This window comes from Rhineura floridana, chromosome 9, assembly GCF_030035675.1.
Source record: "Rhineura floridana isolate rRhiFlo1 chromosome 9, rRhiFlo1.hap2, whole genome shotgun sequence".
Lineage (NCBI taxonomy): Eukaryota > Metazoa > Chordata > Lepidosauria > Squamata > Rhineuridae > Rhineura > Rhineura floridana.
Genome location: NC_084488.1, coordinates 41,279,579 through 41,298,683, shown reverse-complemented (window position 1 = coordinate 41,298,683; position 19,105 = coordinate 41,279,579). Strand labels below are relative to the sequence as shown.

At 39.2% G+C, this 19,105-nt stretch overlaps 1 protein-coding gene across 5 annotated transcripts in view; it reads left to right on the top strand.

Moving 5' to 3' along the window:
• The first annotated feature begins 176 nt into the window (after nucleotides 1–176).
• Nucleotides 177–19,105, top strand: part of TRAPPC11 (trafficking protein particle complex subunit 11) — a 55,423-nt gene continuing 36,494 nt past the window's right edge. For 2 of the 5 annotated variants that reach the window (XM_061583835.1, XM_061583832.1), the window contains exons 1-11: nucleotides 178–453; nucleotides 2,643–2,867; nucleotides 8,696–8,865; nucleotides 9,375–9,445; nucleotides 11,001–11,115; nucleotides 11,620–11,719; nucleotides 12,636–12,709; nucleotides 13,610–13,706; nucleotides 14,964–15,097; nucleotides 16,422–16,569; nucleotides 18,123–18,216. In XM_061583835.1, the coding sequence (XP_061439819.1) occupies nucleotides 2,664–2,867; nucleotides 8,696–8,865; nucleotides 9,375–9,445; nucleotides 11,001–11,115; nucleotides 11,620–11,719; nucleotides 12,636–12,709; nucleotides 13,610–13,706; nucleotides 14,964–15,097; nucleotides 16,422–16,569; nucleotides 18,123–18,216 (1,207 nt within the window). In that variant the 5' untranslated portion in view covers nucleotides 178–453; nucleotides 2,643–2,663. Of the gene's footprint in view, nucleotides 454–2,642; nucleotides 2,868–8,695; nucleotides 8,866–9,374; nucleotides 9,446–11,000; nucleotides 11,116–11,619; nucleotides 11,720–12,635; nucleotides 12,710–13,609; nucleotides 13,707–14,963; nucleotides 15,098–16,421; nucleotides 16,570–18,122; nucleotides 18,217–19,105 lie in introns of all 5 variants that reach the window. The other 3 variants (XM_061583833.1, XM_061583836.1, XM_061583834.1) reach the window with 3 other exon arrangements.

Below are 19,105 nucleotides of genomic sequence, written 5' to 3'. Positions count from 1 at the left end.
GACAAGGGAAGGAGGGATCACGACGCTGTGATCCTTACCTCCCTTCCTATTGGACGGAGTGTCTATCCTTGTTCAACTTGTTCCGGCTGGCTATTGGCCCAGTTCTTTCAGCCACGCCCTCTGACTCTCTTGTGTTTCCCCAACGCTAAGCCCATCCTTTGCCAATCCTCCCGCCTATTTTCATTGGCTCTTTGGTTGAACTTTAACTCTGTCCGCCCCGAAGCTGTACGCTCCAATGGCTGGCTTTGTTTGAGTAGTTGCGGCGATCATTGGGTGGCTGGAACCGTCGCTCTCGGTTAGTTCCCTCTGCTGACTTTCTGGGACAGGCCTTTGGTTACCGGTTGGAAGCTTTCCACTTTCGCCGTGGCTCGGTTGGGCCTTTGCATGGGCTACGTCAGTGGAAGCTGAGCGGGAACTGCTTCTACCTCGTTGAGGAGGCTCCTTCCAGCACAGGTGAGATGGAGTGAGGCCGAGAAGGGGGGGCCGCGAGGGCAAGGGAATGTGGGATGGGCAAACATAGTCAGCTCGAGAAAGCACTTTGGCTGGCTCCGGGATGGTCCAGGTAGGCAAATAGGTGTCCCATTGAGAAGGTCAGAGAAAGCTGGACAAAACCTTATGGAGAGCCGTCTGTTCCTGGCTAAATGCTATTGTGGAAAATAACAGTTACAAGTGAGGCTAATATAGGTACATCTTATATATCTAAACAATTTAATTATGATGTCTTATTTCTCAGCTGCAGCCCACAGGACTCTCAGGTTGGATAATATAGTAAAACAATTCAAATAATAAAATGACAACAAAAATGCACTGTGGCGTAAATTGGGATGTGGGTTGGCTTGCTGAATGGTCTCTTTGGTTGCCATGTTGCACTGAAGTATGCCTCTTGCCCCTCAAAAGTTTGGCTGCTGGCAAGAAAATCGCAAACATTAATCTGTTAGTAGGATGTAGAAGAAAGCAAGGTTGCTAGTGGGTACATGGCACAGTGAATTAATCTGTTGTTTAACCCTATTCACCCTTGTTATTCTTTTTTTTTTAAAGACCATTGGCAGGACTACAGTTTTGTAGCATCCACAGGTAGCAGGAGAGCCTACAGGACAGGCTAGGCCTAGAGTTACACTTTGTCCTGCTGCCTGGTTCAGTTTAGACTGGAGGCAAACACGGTACTGTACTGTAATGCCTAGAGAGTGGTTTTCCTCAATCTCTTGACTTATGGTACACTGAGAGAAAGGTTGAACTCTTTACATTGTCTTAGACAAACATCCGAATGTGTGAGGTCTCTTTTTAAATGTATGCTCATCATTTCAAGATACAAAGACAATAAGTAAACATCAATATTTATTAGTTGTGGAGCACCACATATGTAAACCTAATGGTTGTTGGTTGGTTGAGGTCAATCTGTCAGAATGCATAGGTTTGTCACCTGAAGATGGAATTATCTCTGAACAAGGCATTAGAAATCCTGGTTTAAGAGGATTGCAACCTATAAATCCAACAATAATATCTGCTGTTGATGATTGCACATTTATTTTTCCTTATGGTATTTATTACCACCACCAGTCTACAAATATATTAACTTTTGGGGTGGTGGTTTAAGAATACAAGAAAAGCCCTGTTGGGTCAGGCTAAAGGCTCATCTAGTTCAACACCCTGTTCTCATAGTGGTCAACCAGATAGGAATCCTGCAAGCGGGACCTGAGTGCAATAGCACTCTATCCACTTGTGATTCTAAGCTTCATTAGTACATTCTAATATTATGTGGGAGGGAGAAAAACTTCTCTCTCTCCGCTTTCTCCACACCATGCTTTACTTTATACACTTCTGTTATATCCTCCCTTACTTGCTTCTTTTTTAAATTAAAAATATTGCAACCTTTCCTGATGGGGAAATTGCACCAGTCCCTTATTGTTAGGACCAAACACTGGCCCCACTGAAATGTTACGGTAAGTAATAGTCTGTAATAAACTATGGTTTATCATGATTAAGCATAATCAGTCATGCCTACATCATGCCTCTCCTTTCCGAGGTGGGAAAAAATCACAAAGCAGCATGTTTAGCAAGTCAGGTAAACTTAATTCTCATGGTTTGTTTCCCCAAAACGAACAGCAAGCCAGGAACCAACTTTAATTTCTAGCTGTGGTTGGTTTGGAAACAAACAAACTGTAAGTCGTGATTTGCACAAAAATTCTAAACCAGTTGCTTTGTGGTTTGTTTCTTGGGAATGAAAGGCACAAAGTGAGCATGATTGAGCAACATCCACCAGTATATTGCTTGTTCATGGTAAATCATACTTTCAGACTGTTGCTTACTGTGAAGAGCAAATCAGGTCTATGAGTGAATCTCCGTACCTTCAAGAATTCCATAAAGAAAATTTCACCAGTTGCAGCTTTTCCCATTATGCTGTCATGGTGCAAACTAGATCTCTTTCAATCTTAAGATTTAATTTTAATTTACGATTGCAAGATAAATTAAAGATGTATTACCAACTTGTGTTTTAGATGGAAGAAGAGAGCCAGATCTTGCAGGGATTTTGTTTTATGGACGCTTTTTTCCCTGTTAGGTTATCATTGTGCCAAATACATGTGTTTAAAAAACTGAAACGTTTGTTAGAAACATCATTTTGAAATATATGTTTAATATTTCAGATTTTCCTGCATATTATCAAGATGAGCCCTTCACAGTGGGATTTTCCAGTGGAACTATGTTGCCGGCCTATGGCCTTTGTTACACTCACGGGTTTGGATGTAGTGTATAATGCTGTTCATCGGGCAGTTTGGGATGCCTTTTGTGCAAACAGGAGAGCAGACAGAGTGCCAATTTCTTTCAAAGTGCTCCCTGGTGATCATGAGTATCCTAAATGTAGAACAAAGGTATTGCTTTATGTTTTACAATAAGAAGTAAATGCTCTTGTTCTGGTCATAAAATAAATTTAATATTAATTACTTGCTGTCTGCAGTGATTCTGATAAGTTCTGAGTAATCAGTTTTCCACTTGAAGGTTATTTAAATGTTGGAATTAGGATAGCTAAAGGGATGCCTTCAAAAGCAAGTGTAGAATTGTAGCTTAAATCTAAAAACTAAATTATTATATAGACTGGAAACCTTCCTCTATATCTGACACAAAGCAAAACATGCAGTTGGCTTGCAGCTCTACTGAGACAATTTCGTTTAGGAATAAATGGACATTTTGCTCAGTAGGGGGATGAAGAAAGTAGAGTCTCCCCAGGATCAGTATTGGGACTTGTAATTTTTAACTTGGTCATTAATGATCTACAGTTAGGAATGAGAAATGAGGTAGCAAAGTTTGCTGATGATACCAAATTGTTCAAGGTGGTTAAAACATGAAGAGATTGTGAGAAGCTCCAAAAAGATCTCTCCAAACTGTGTGAATGGGCAGTAAAGTGACAAATGCAGTTCACTATAAGTCATTACATGATGTACGTTAAGGCAAAAAAACCTAATTTTGTGTATGTGCTAATAGGGTCTGAACTGACAATGACTTGAGCAGGAACAAGACCTTAGGATCGTAGTGGATAGCTTGAGGAAGATGTTGATCCCATGTGTAGCAGCTGTGAAAAAGGCGAATTCCATGTTAGGAATAATTAGGAAAGGGATTGAAAATAAAACTGCTAATATCACACTGCCGTTATACCAATTACTTGGAATATTGTCAACCTTTCTGGTTGTCTAACCTCAAAAATGATATTGTAGAGCTGGAAAAGGTTCAGAAAAAGGCAACCAAAATTATCAGTGGGTTGAAATGACTCCCCTGTGAGGAAAGCTACAATGCTTGGGGCATTCTAGTTTAGAAAAAAGGGAAACGTGATAGAAGTATATGGGATTATGCATGGTGTAGAAAATATAGATAGAGAATTTTTCTCCCTCATAATACCAGAACCCGGGGCCATCCGTTAAAGCTGACTATTGGAAGGTTCAGGAGAGAGAAAAGAAAGTTCTTCACACAAGCACGTAGTTAACTATGGAATTCACTCACACAAGAGGTAGTGATGGTGACCAACTTTGTTGGCTTTATAAGGGGATTAGACAAATTGAGGGGGAGAATAGATTTATGAATGGCTAACAGCCACGATTACTATGTTGTGGCACCACTGCTTGAGGCAGTGTTCCTTTGCATATAAGTTGCTGGGAATCAGAAGTGGGGCATGCGCTGTTGCTGTCATGTTCTGCTTGCAGGGTTCCCATAGGTGTCTGAGAACAAAATGATGATGATGTATTGAATTTATATCCTGCCCTTCTTCCCGAAGGAGCCCAGGGCAGCAAACCATGAACAAACAATTTAACAATTAAAAAAAGCATTCTAAAAACAAGTACAGTTAACAACATTATTTTATCCAGTGATCTCCGGATTTGCCAGAACGGTCTCCTTCAGACATCAGATTCCTGGATAACAGGAATTTTTTCAAATTCCCCCTGAAAGTTAATAGTGATAGAGACAGATGCACCTCACCCAGGAGGGTATTCCCCAAGTGGGGACCCACTGAAAAGGCTCTGTCATAAGTCAACACCAACTGGGCAGTCCCCAGTGGCAACACCACCGAAAGGGTATTTAAAAGGGAATTAGACAAATTGATGGGGAGGATAGGATGCTGGACCTGATGCAGCAGGACTCTACTTATATTCTTACACCTAAGCATGCTTATTATTATTATTATTATTATTATTTATTAAATTTATTAGTCGCCCATCTGGCTGGTTGTCCAGCCACTCTGGGCGACGTACAAGATAAAACAATACATTAAAACATTAAAATTTAAAACCATAACAGTAAATAAACCTAACCCACCCCAAAAGCCTGCCTGAAGAGCCAGGTCTTCAAGGCCCGGCAGAAGCTTATCATAGAAGGGGCATGGCGGAGATCATTTTGTTGGCGTGTGCGTGTATAGATCATACAAGGATGGAATCCAAGAGTCACATAGAACAGGAATAAGCCAGGCCAGGCAAGTTTCTTGTAAGAGTCTTTACTAGGCAAAGACATTAGACACAGTTCTCTTCACAGACAGCTTTTCCCCCACACTGAGTTTTTCCAAGCATCCCACCTTATCAGGCTTCCCAGCCAGCTACTGACCTTGGCAAACCTGGCGCTCTGTTCTCACAGCTTAACCCTTCTGCTTCAGGTTTCACTCTCTCTGCTAAAAACCCTGTCTGTGAGTCTCACAGCCTGCTTCACTGACCAACAGCCCCCACCTGAGACTCACAGATTCACAGATTACAAATTGTTCATTATTACATCTCTACAATATTAACTTTTTCATTACAATACATATCAGTACATGGTTTGTTTTCTTACAGTTTCTATTTACATTTTCAGTTCAGTTCTTGTTTCTTTATTTCTTTATTCACACAAGTTTCACAGATTCATGTTGTTCACTTTTATTTGATAACACATTTATATTTCATTCCTCAACACAAAACTTCCACATGAGATCCATTGTTTCTTTATCTATTGGTCCTTCTTTTTCCCATTCTACTGGATATTTATCTGTTTCATTATTCTGTTGTGTAATATTAAATGTGAATCTCTGAGGTGGTTGACCTTTCGTTTTTCTTTCTGATCTTCTAACATCTATTTCCATTTCTTCCTCACTCTCTATTTTACTTGGACCTGCACCTGTGTCTGCACTTGTACTTGGCATTTCTGTATCTTGCATTGCCATGTCTTCACCTCTCAGCCTTTTTACAGTACGTTTGCCACCGTGTATTAGATCAGTCAATGCAGTTCTTAATGGAATTTGCTGCCCAAAAGGAACATCTGCTGCTTCCTGCTTGCTTGCACTATCTAGGATAACTGTTTGACTGTCTCTCCAAGGTTTATCTATCACCTTTATGCTTCTGCTTAACTCTACTTGTTGTTTCTCAGGCAACCAAACTCTATAATATGAATTCTGAAATCCCAAAATGCGTCCTGCCTGAGCTCTTGAGCCTAATTTGCCATGCCTTTTCTGTTTTGCAACATGTACCCAGCATTTTGCCCCAAAACGTTCTATGTGTTTCACCCTGGGCTTTCTTCCAGTCAGTTTCTCATAGGGAGACATGCCTATTGTTCTGTGCATGAGACGGTTCTGAATATAAACAGTGTACAGAATACATTCACCCCAATAAGTGTTATTCATATCTGCATCTGCTAGCATGGCTCTCATTGAATCCTGCAATGACCGGTTCCTCCTCTCTGCAGTTCCGTTGGAGGATGGGCTGAAGGGAGCAGTGAGACTCTGTATTATTCCCTTCTTTTCCAAATATGTTTTAAATGAATTACTGGTAAATTCACCACCTTGATCTGATTTGAGATTTTTGATAACAACCCCATATTGTGTCTCTGTCCTCTGTATAAATGCCTTCAATTTCTCTTCTGCTTCACTTTTCTTTTTCAATAAGAACACATGTGTAAATCTGGAGAAATCATCCACAATCACTAAATAAAACCTTGCTCCACCTTTTGAGCACTGGAAAGGACCAGCCAAATCCACATGTATGAGGGGATAGGGTTCAGTGGTCGTGCTTTCACAGCTCTTATTTACCGGAGTCACAGTCATTTTTGTTTTATAGCATACTTCACACTCATCCACATGCTCACAATGTGTTAATTTCAAATCTTGACTATGCTTTGGGGTGTTTTGTACCTTTTCAAAATGTGCGTGTGCTAATTTTCTGTGCCATTCATGGAAACAATTATCATGTTTATCTTTATTAACTCCTATCCAAGCACACGTGGGTTTATCAAGATTGCACTCAACCATAAACATCTGGTTCTGTAATTTCCCTTGCATGCATATTTCACCATCCTTTCTCACAAAACATCTGTCCCCTTCAAATGTAACTTTACAACCTATTTGAGCCAATTTTCTTACTGATAGAATGTTATATTTTAAACCAGAAACCAATAACACATCTGTTAATATAGTTTCCAAATTACACAACCTGAGCGTGCCTTTTGCAATCACGTCCTGAGTCGATCCGTCAGCCAGATAAATCTTCTCCTGCGTCGGCTTTGAAGTGTAAAATAAACTAGAGTCTGTGATTAGGCAATTAGACGCTCCACTGTCGAGAAGCCACTTAGAGTTAATTAGTTTATTGTCCTCCTTAGTAACAAAGTTCACGCTTGTTCTTTGACTTTCACAGTCCCTGTTATTTCTCTTCTTTAAACAATGTCTCTGTATATGTCCACGGGACCCACAAAAATAACATATTTTATTCTCTTGCCTGCTTCTTTGATTTTGTTGTTGTTGTACAGCCACAGTCTCTTTTAACTCAGTTTTCTTATTCTCTTGTCTTCTATTCCACTCTTGTTGAAGTTTCTGTTCTACAAAGTCCAAATTCAGATGTCCGTCGGGTAAAGTTTCCAGGCTAGAGACCATGACGTCCCATTTTTGATCAAATGAAGATAACAGTATATAGACCATCTGAATGTCACTATGATGCACTCCTCTGTCTTGTAGCTCAGCATTTAATCTACGAAATTCAGCCAGATGCTCTGTCATAGTCACTTCATCTGTAAAACGCATCTGATAAAGTTTCCGTGCTAAACACAGCCTGCTCCCCGCAGTTTGCTGCACATGAGCGGCTCTTAGCTTCTGCCACATCTGATTAGCTGTCGGCTCATTACTCACCAGCAACAGTTGAGAATCAGACAGCCCCAGAGTAATAAAAGCCTTCGCTTTCTCATCTTTCTTCAACCACGCTGCTGAAGGAGCTGCCGGAGGGGGGTTTTCTACGACATCATTCAAATCTTCTTTAATCAGAACTGCTCTCATTCTCCATTTCCAGCTGGAGTAGTTTACAGCATTCAGCCTCTCCATCGGCATCCCGGATAACAGGTTTACAGCCATGTTGCCCACTCTTACTTGCCTCTTACTTGCACTTTGTTTCTCTCTGCACCAACGTCACGTCAACTGCTCTCGAACCCGCTACCTTGTATGATAAGCTGGGCCCGTAACCCCTGTTGGCGTGTGCGTGTATAGATCATACAAGGATGGAATCCAAGAGTCGCATAGAACAGGAATAAGCCAGGCCAGGCAAGTTTCTTGTAAGAGTCTTTACTAGGCAAAGACATTAGACACAGTTCTCTTCACAGACAGCTTTTCCCCCACACTGAGTTTTTCCAAGCATCCCACCTTATCAGGCTTCCCAGCCAGCTACTGACCTTGGCAAACCTGGCGCTCTGTTCTCACAGCTTAACCCTTCTGCTTCAGGTTTCACTCTCTCTGCTAAAAACCCTGTCTGTGAGTCTCACAGCCTGCTTCACTGACCAACACATTTGGGAGAGAGTTCCACAGGGTGGGGGCCACTATTGAAAAAGCCCTCTCTCTAGTCCTCACCAGTCTAGCTGTTTTAACCGGTGGGATCGAGAGAAGGTCTTCTGAGGCTGATCTTGTTGAGCGGCATCCCTGACGATGCTGGAGGCGCTCCTTCAGATAGACTGGGCTAAAACCGTATAGGGTTTTACTTAAGAGAAAGTCCCTCCATGTATAAGGAAACTTGCCCCCAAGTGTGTTGTGTTTCCCACTGTAACTTAGTTATTAGAGCAGAGAAGACAGGTGCTTGGTTCCTTATTTTATGTCCAGTAACCTTGATTGAGAATGATGTGGGAGACAGATGCTTAAGGCATGGCACAAATGTATCAGTTACCCAAACGTGTAAAAACAGAGAGAGTAGCTCATTTTTAAGTTTGTCAATGCTTGCAGAGAACAACGTATGAATGGTACATTCCAAAAGGTATCTTGAAGACTGGCTGGATGAACAAACATCTGAATTTGGTGCCTGCACTTGTGGTGGTGTTCTATGAGCTGGACTGGGATGAGCCACAGTGGAAAGAAAAGCAGTCGGAGTGTGCAACTAAAGTTGAAATTGTCAGGTATAATGTCAATAGATTTCTAAGTATTAACTTTAGTAACAGCTTAATGCAAACGTACCTAGAAAAAAGGAATGATTCATATCCTCATTTCTTCAGCTTTTAGAATAGAAACTGAAGCTGCAATTCTATGTGCAATAACTGGATGTAAATCCAGCTTACTTCTGATTAGATATATATAGGATTCCATTGTGACTTAAACGTGTAAGGGTCCCTTTAGAACAAAAGCTTTACCATGTCTGAAATGCTATTTTTAAAAAATAAAAACACAGTTTAGATTGCTTCTGTGGCCCCTTTTGAGAAGTCTAACCTTAAGTGGCAAGAGATAAGGTCTGCTTCTGAGCTCTATGAAATTTCAATATAATATATATTGCTGTTGCCTATTTAAAATAATAAAATGTTTCTTTTTAGTTGATTAGATTTTACTTCATATAATTTTTCATCATTTATGGTATCTTTTGTAGACTTAAATGCTTACTATCCTGAGTTTGACATATCTGTTGCTCTTACAGGCAGAGTTTGCAGGGAAGAAACACAAAAGTTGCTGTAGTCTTGATTCAGAAGAAAACACCATTACCTCCAGGTAAAATTCAGTTGAAAGCTGTAATGATCAGATTTGAAATAAACGAACAGTAATCTAAAGTAATCAAAAATTCAATTTGAATTGAAGAAAGTGGAAAAAACTTGGTATAAAACTGTAGGTTGAACATTTTGGAGTAGCAGAGTTACAAGTTATAGTGCACAATGGCTTCATTTGCATGCCTTGGTAAACAGTAGTTAATAGTTTACTGTTTACTTGCCAATTTATATCACTTTGCTCTTCCCTGCAAGCCCATGGGAGCAACAAACCAATGTCCCTGACTTAGCATTATGTCCAAACCAGAGATCATGGGGTTTTTTTCATTCCAAACAAACAGTGATCTGTAACCAAGTTTTGTTAGAAGAGCAAAGTGAGCCATAGCAATATGTTCATGGCAGCTATGGTTGATTGTGATGTATAAACCAAGTTAATACTTGGGTAAGATTACATTTTGGTAGGAAAGATCAAAACTAGAACACATACAAAGATCAGGGATGTATCTAGGAAGAGACATTGGCTTAGATCCTAAGATCAATAAAATTAAGGAACATAATGTGCCCCTTGAAAAGCTTCTTCAGAGGATTAGCCCCCTTCCTGATTCCACCCTCAGCAGCCCCCCTCCAATCCAACCCACCATTGTTCAGGAAGGATACTGACCATCCAGAGAGATTTGGCTTGCAGAGGAGGAGGAAGGAACTTTCCTTTGGTGAACTTCCTTAATTACATGTAATGTAATTGATTTTTTAAAATAAAAACACAAATCTTTTAAACTATCATTACATTTTTTGACCAAGTTAGCAGTGTGTGCATTCAAAATGCATTTAATCCATGTTGTGTTTTTTAAAAAATTCCAAGTTGTAGAATCTTCTGAAGGTTAATAATTTGTTTTGGAGAAGCTATATATTGAGACAGTTCCTCTCAACCCATGTTTTAGAGCAGGGCTGCTTACTTCAGCAATTCATTTCAAGTTGAATCACAGGCTAGTTGCCAGACCCTGAAAATAGTCGATTTTATGCCCCTTCACCATTGATAGATCAACACTCCAGCTGGTGCTATCCACTGTAATGTAGGGCAGAGGAGCATTGTGAGTAGTAAGACTATGAGTCAGTGTGGTATAGTGGTTAGAGTGTCAGACTGGGACCTGGGAGACCAGGGTTCAAATCCTTGCTTGACCATGAAGCTCACTGGATGACCTTGGGCCAGTCACTGTCTCTCAGCCTAACCTATCTCACAGTGTTGTTGTGAAAATAAAATCAAGAGGGGAAGAACCATGTGTGCACCTTGAGCTCCTTAGAGGAAAGGTGGCATATAAATGTAATAATAATAATAGGGTTTGTGAAGTGTCTACTTTAATGAGTTATGGGGGAATTGGAGTTCACTTACATGCAACAAACACTCAGAGGCTCAGCCAATGTAAATCATGCCCTTTCCTGTAACTGCTTGGCTAATCTATTACATTTCATACAAAGTAGACGGCAATTCATAAAGTTTGTAAGGATTGGAGATTATGGTTGTTTAGCATACTACTTCATTTTTTAATTTTTTATATTTTTTTTAGGAGAAGATCTTGTTGCTTCTGAAAGAGCGGCAGCTTTATGCAATGCTTGCGACCTCTCTGGAAAATCCCTGTTTGTTTTGCCACACACAGATCACCTTGTAGGTTATATTATAAGGTAAGTAAATAAGGTGAAAGGTAGGCCTTTATAGTTTTTCTTGACCATGGCTGAAATTGTATTCACAGTTGCTTGAGAGTAAGCTGCATTGAACTGAATGGAACTTGCTTCCGAGTAAACATAAAATTAGGCTATATATATGGCAAGATTTAAGAAGAGAGGTATTTTAACACCTCTCCACAGTTTAACATCTTTTCTTCCAGATGTGTTAAATCCAACCCCCCATATGCATACCTCTTCACATTTGTATAGAACACTTGCATACAGCCATTATTTACGTTTAATGTATTTCTGTTTAAAGTTAATAAATCCACCAGTCTTTTTAATTCAGAGAGGCTATGTGCTTTCATTACATGCTGCTGGCATACATATCATATCCGTTAAGATTCATGGGGAAGAAATGAGGGTGAACTTGCTAGAAGCAAGATAGCTAGTTGTTGATACAGTCAAGTGTGAAGAATCTTACTTTGTTTTTAAGAAGTTACATGTCATTTTCCTTTATAGGTTAGAAAATGCATTCTATGAACATGCACAGACCTACTACTATACAGAAATCCGCAGGGTGAAATCTCATAAAGAATATCTGAACAAAACAACACATCAGGTATAACAAACAACTTTATTAGAACAAACTGTTTACCAGTGCAGAAGTATTTAGAAGTACAATTATTATAAATCCTATTTTTATTTATAATTTTTTTTAAAATGATGGGATTGAGCTGAGAGTTACCATTAATGCTTCCATCACTCAGACTTCAGTGGATAAGCTAGCATCAAATAAACTTGTACTCGTCAAGGTACACTTGTGTAGTTTTGGCACAAAAGTCTATTCTTTAGTTTAGACAGTACTGCTCTCGTAATCTGTCACAACCTGAAAAGCAAAAGATGAAGTGTGTGTGTGTATGAGAGAGAAAACAAAAAAATACTCATAAAAGTTGATATTATTTCCTTTTGTTCTACTAAAACAACACTGTATGTAACATAATCATAAAATCATATATCCTATTTTTTTATTTGCGTAAGAATGTCACCATGCAGCACTTTGCTTGGCAGCATGGTGGTGCTGCTAACTCCAAAGTGATGATAGACTTCTGAGAGCTGCTGGGCCAGCGGAGGAGGGAGACAGAAATGGAGGCAGGTGTAAAGGGAGGGGTGGCTTTGGTGAGGGGTAAAGGGAAGAAAGGGTGGGGAGTAGGCAGGATTGGTAAAGTGAACAGGAGCATAGCCCCTAGTAATCATAAGAATGTAAGCACAACAAACAATTTCTAAAAACAATAGGAAAATGCAACCAACACTTAAAACAAATCGAAATGCAGATCTAACAGCAGCAAGAATAAAAGATGTTATATGCTAAAACTAGCATTAATAACCCCTAGGTGTTACACTTTAAAAGCCAGTCAAATAAGTGTCCTCAGTTTGGGTAAAAGAAATTGATTTGGCAATGTGAGAGTTATTGTTGCCTAGGTTATAATGTTGGAGGCTTTAAAACTACTATCATTTAAAAATTGGTTGTGTTGCAGCTTTTGTTTGTTAGACACCAGTTCAAAATAGCATTCTTCAGTGAGTTGAAGCAGGACACACAGAATGCTCTCAAGTAAGTACTTGCATGCAGAGACTGAAATAATATGACCCCCCCACACACACATTAAGAAGAGAGAGGAGTCCTCCACTTGTGGGAGGGATAGGCAATGGAGGAGGGGAAAGTGTCTTTCTTCTGCTGTTTTTAAACAGTATGCTGCTGTTTTCCCTGAGTATATATGCATGATGGTATTTCAAGAAGTATTTTTGTTGTATATCATATGACTTTACCCAAGAGGAATAGGGAAAGTAAACCCCTTTAATCACAAAAGAACTCATTCACTTTGGCATGGTGGACAAATTCCTATGGTAGTGAGTAGAATTTGTGGCTCATGGGCCTAATTAGGCCCACCAAGTCTGAGAGGTTGGCCTCCCAGGCTGTTTTGGGTGAACTACTGTCACCTTTTCTGTGTTTGATGTCATATGATGTCGGGAGTGGGAAGCTGTGGCTGCAAAAGAAGAATCGGGAGTGCACTCCCAATTCTTCCTTTGCAGCCCCAGTTTCAACTGCCAATCACCTGACATATGACCTTAGATGAAACCCTGCCCACTTGTCAAAGTGGCCTGTGGAGATTGGTCACTTCTAGATCCAGCCCTCCAGGTGGCTCCCGTTCCCCATCCCTGCCCTATGGCATCCACTGGAATACAGGTTTCTTTCCTTGAGTAATTACTTGAGAGTAGGTATAGCAATGAACTAACTTAAAGATAGAGGTGATGTGTTGCCATTCCTGCTTTTCAATAAATATAATTTAGAGTAGCATCAGTATGGTGTTCATATCGCAGAGGGATTAATAACTTGAGGAGAAAGGGCAGCACAGTGATTTGTTCCATTAGTTTTGAACTTGTCTAGATTGCTGTGTTCACTAATTATTCTACAGCGAACGAACAATTTCCAACTTTAAAATTTCTTACTTAGAAATTACAGAACTGCATATAATCTTGTACATGAATTGCGAGCTCATGAAACAAATATGTTGGAAATCAAGACTATGGCAGGATTTATAAACTACAAGGTAAGAATTACTGTTTTAGCTTTAGTACACATAGTGTAAATAGATTAAAATAAATGTTCTGTGTTTGTTAGTGTGAGCCTACTCGGGTTCTAAATTGCCATGTTGTGTTTTCCTGACAATGCTCTGAAGAGGGTTCATTGGCCCACTGATTCTTTGCCTCCTGCTAGTATTTCCCTTTCCACCCTGAATTCACCATGCCCTTGATATGAAGTTATGTGTTGGCCCTTCTTAGTACATCTTGTAGCTGAAGTCCCTGCTAGTAGTAGGAGTAATTTAAGGCCAAGGGACACTTCTCAGTTGAATATCCTGAATGGAAGGAGCTTGAGTGAGGTGGCAGTATAGGCTGAATGAGTAAGGTAAAGTCATGTTCCTGCCCAGCATAATGACCTTTCTTCCTTCTCTTTATGTGAAACATTTGTGGAGTCATAGTGTAATTGGTCCTTGACATAGTCATAGGAAGTTGTATCCAGTGAGTCAAGATAATGCAGGCAGAAAAGTATGGCTTGGGATAATGAAGGATGGATGGTGAAGCTTTGGAGGGGTACAGAGGAGTGCGTGCCATGATGAATAACAATGTCAGGAATACTTCTCAAATTTCTACCCATGTATTCTTATCCTTGAGGTTCTTAGCCCCAAGTGTAAAGCTGTAAACCGTGGGCAGAAACTTGTGAAATCTTGCATTTATTAATTTGATTTTTAACATATCGAATGCTTAAATACTGAATTGCATAATATATGTGGATTAAATGCATCTTCCTACTCTTAACTTTAAGCTCCATCCGCCATTCAAATTGTTCTCCCAGATTTAAATAATTAAGGAGCCCTGGTAGAGATTATTCATTCCAAATTTTAAATGGGAAAATACTAGGGGGAACAGCATTCTCCTAGAAGTGCAGATACGTTTTTCTTCATCAGATTCTTTTTTGGGGTAACCTGTTGCTTGGTATTTTCCTTAACATCTTTGGGATGGATAGTTGGGATTAATTCTCATGAATAAATGGAGCTTGTGCTTCTGTTCCACAGTTACTAGTGTTTCCATTTTTATTGTCTATGGAAGAGAATATGATACATTCCTTAACCCATAAAATGCTTTTTAAGTTAAAGGGGAGAAAGGGTAGAGAGGAACACAGAAAATTTAAAACTTGTGAGTTGCATTGTTACTATTAACCTACACCAATTGTGTTGTGTTATAGTTATCAGTCTAGTTGACCATTATAAAGTATTTTAAACAAGTGTTCTGTTTTAAATTCTTTTTAGATTTGTCGCCTGTGTTTTCAGCATAATACACCACTGGATGCAATTGCACAGTTCAGAAAACACATAGACTTGTGCAAGAAAAAAATAGGGAGTGCGGAATTGGCTTTTGAGCATGCTGCCTGGATGTCAAAACAGTATGTATTTTGCTAAGTCATTTTAATACTGTGATTAGTGAATAGATGAGCTGATTCTTGCTGAAACTATGGCGTTGCTTTTAGTTTGCAGGGTATTTCATAAAACTTACACCATTCTGTATCAGTTGAGAAGAGAAGACTGAGGGGAGGTATGATAGCACTCTTGAAGTACTTGAAAGGGTATCACATAGAGGAGAGCCAGGATCTCTTCTCAATCATCCCAGAGTGCAGGACATGGAATAATGGGCTCAAGTTACAGGAAACTGGATTTCAGCTGAATATCTACAAAACGTCCAAACTGTTAAAGCGGTACAACTAATTACCTGGGGAGACTCTCCACCATTGGAGGCATTCAGAAGGCAGCTGGACAGACATCTGTTGGGTATACTTTAACTTGGATTCCTCCATTGAGGAGGGGTTTGGACTCGATGGCCTTATAGGTCCCTTCCAACTCTACTATTCTATGATTCTAACTGTAGATCTATGAGGAAGGTTGCCATTATTCCAGAGCTTGGAAAAGTTACTTTTTTGAACTACAACTCCCATCAGCCCCAGCCAGCATGGCCACTAGATTGGGCTGATGGGAGTTGTAGTTCAAAAAAGTAACTTTTCCAAGCTCTGCATTATTCCCATTATACAGATAAGAACCTGTGGCTTAAATAATAATTTACCTAAAGCTATTGGGATGCAAACCAAAATGACTCTGGTCCAAGCCTCTTCTGGATAAATCTGACTTCAATATTTCTTGTGCTCATAACTAAGATTGCATTGTTTACACGTTCTAGACATGTTTCAGAGAAGAAATAGGAAACATGTCCAGGACTGCACTAGAAATAAAAATATAGTAAATCAGAGGAGTTCAACTAATTTGAAAATTCAGTTATAAGAAACAGTTGCAAATATTTATTTATTGATTTGATTTATATCCCACCCTTCCTCCCAGCAGTATATCTTCTATACTTCTATAGTAAGTGTTGCAGATGGTAAACATGTGCATAATTCTGAGTTTTTTAGTCCCAGTGGGATCAGCTGAATTTCATTTAGAAAGTTTGAAATAAATATAGAAAGCATAACAGTTGAGACTTACAATGATCTATTTGGTGCTTGTTTTTTGTTTTTAATTTATTCTGACTTGAGGCAAATGTTGCCATATATTTTCAGACTTTCCATTTCTCATGACTTTATGTTACAGTTTTGGTTTCATTCCTTAAAATTAAGATTTTGTGTGGCTCATGAGTTGTACGTTGGCAATCTGCTGTGTTCAGCTTATCCTTCTGGAAATACTAAATTGTCTGGGTCTCTGTGTGTTTGTTTTTTAAAACAGATTCCAAGCTTTTGGGGATTTATTTGATGAAGCTATTAAACTAGGACTGACAGCTATTCAAACTCAAAATCCAGGTTTCTATTATCAGCAGGCAGCATACTATGCACAGGAACAAAAGCAATTGGCTAATATTCTCTGTAATCATGAGGTGAGTCACATGTTGCCTTGCAATTATCTAAGCTCTTATGTGAGACTGTATTCTTACAAGTTTTTCTGCGCCAAGCATCTAGCTTATAGTATTCTTATGCCAACATCTAGCTAGCTGTGTTGCCACATGCTGAATCATTTGTTAATGGTTATACCATGCAGTGATCAGTTTTCCTCATAACATTGATGCTTACAGCAGTTACAGTCACATGCAAAAAGTTGGTCTATGTTTATTCCTGTGTGTGATACCAGTGGAGCTAAGAATCCACATGGGCTGCCTTGAAACCACATCTGTTGCACATAGGTTATAAAAATCAACTGAAAGTAAGGCTGAAAAGGGAACTTACTGTAATTTCTGGGTGAATTTCAAATAAAGGCTTATTCCTAAATGATATTAACATGCAGAAATAGAATTTATTTATTATTTAATTTATATCCTGCCCTTCCTCCCAGCAGGAGCCCAGGGCGGCAAACAAAAGCAGTAAAAACAATTTAAAACATCATAAAAACAGACTTTAAAATACATTAAAACAAAACAACTTTAAAAACATTCTTTTAAAAAGCTTTAAAAACATCTTAAATAAAAAGGGTTAAAAAATCATACTGTTTAGAATTTTTTAATTTAATTTAAATGCAGAAGTTGGTATTTTTAACTAATGAGTCCATACGAAGAGCTGTCTATATAATCTCTGCTGTTAGCATTCTCCTATGAATCCATAATTCTGTTCAGGAGACATTTATATCTATTAAACAGCTTGGTTTCTGTAGTATGGCAAATGCATGTATTGTAAAGTCTAAATAATATAAACCTTTTGAAATCCCAGTTAATGTTTGCACTCTTATTCACCTATAGGTTTTTAGGTGACTTTGTTTGGGTAAAGACTCAAATGATAAATCATGCTGGATATTAGATTTATGTGACAGAATGCCTTAAAGGTATTCATTGAAAAGTGTGTGGAAAAAAATAAGAAAAACAAATTTTAAATAGCTATGCTGTCTTAGTCCTCAAATATAATGGAGAACCCTGGGCATGTGCAAGTTTCTCTCTATTAGCTGGATCATGCAAAACGTGCATGTTCTGTTATAGCCAGCTGCAGGGAAGCTCTAATTATTTATTAAGTTATTTATTTATTACATTTATACCCCACCTTTCTTTTTCATGATGGAAACCCAAGGAGGCTTACATATGGTTCCCAGGCGGTCTCCCATCCAGGCACTGACCAGACCTGACCCTTCAGCAGGGAGCTGGCTTTATGTGCCTTCAGACCAGAGACATATGTGTGCATGCATACACAGTCTTGTGTTCATATACATGTGCATGAATTTCATTGAATTCAAGAGACTTTGACAGCTGTTCAGTTCCTTTATGTTCCAGAAAGTACTTTTTCCATTTCCAGCCTCTGTGCCACCCTGTGTTGGATCACGTTTTGGTTCTATAAAATCATACATTTTGGAAGTCTCCTCTCCCCTTTTAGGTTGTGTGTTTTATTATCACTGTCTGTCATAATCTTTAACAGCAGTGCTTTTTAAAGGTTATCTTTGCTTAATTTGCAGACTTCTGTGGTATATCCAAATCCAGATCCACTGGAAACTCAAACTGGAATGCTTGACTTTTATGGACAAAGACCATGGAGGCAGGGAATTCTAAGTAATTTTTTTTATTTCTTGCCTGTAGAACCTAAACAAAAAATAATTTACAAACGTTTATCCCAACATATGTAATGTTTCAAATTGTGTTCCAGTGAGCCTTGTAGTTCCTACAAAGATTATTGTAGATTCTCCTATGACAGTGCTAAGGAACCTGTAGTCCTCCAGGTGATGTTGGTCAGGGGTGATGGGAGTTGTGATCCTTTGGCCATGCTGGGTGTAGCTGATGGGAACTGGAGTCCAACAACATCTGGAGGGCTACAGGTTTCCTACCCCTGCTCTATGAGAAGACTGGTAATTGTGAATCAAGTTCCTCTGAAAGACAGCTTCCCTGCTGCTACTGATCTTATCCTTTAGTGCCCAGTATTGAGTATTGGCATGTTCTAGGATGTACTCTTGGTTCACGCAGGGCAATGGTGAAGCCTAACAGAGCTGACCTATGCCTCAAGTGAACCAAGTGTGCCCTGAAACAAGTCTGTATTCTGCAACACAAGACAGGCATGCTGAAGTTCCTCAGGAGGCATATTAGTTTAGAAACAGTTCCCACAGAGTAGTAACTTGATCCATGGAAGCTTATGCCATAATAAATCCGTTATTCTTTAAGGTGGAACATGACTTTGTTGTTTTTACCAGAAATAGAATATTTGTTGCAAAATGATTGTTAAAACTATTGAAATGCCATTTGAATTCGTCCTTTTTAATGTAATCAGCATGCAGTTCCTTCATATGGGTCTGGGTGTTCCCTTGCCTACACAGAAAACTCCCCCACATCTAATGCCTGCCCTGTTAAATAGAAGATCTACATGTATATTTCTGTGCACATGGAGATCTTCTTCCCCTGTTGAAGTGAGTGAGACAGTCTGTGCTTGGAAAAGCTACTTCTATACGTC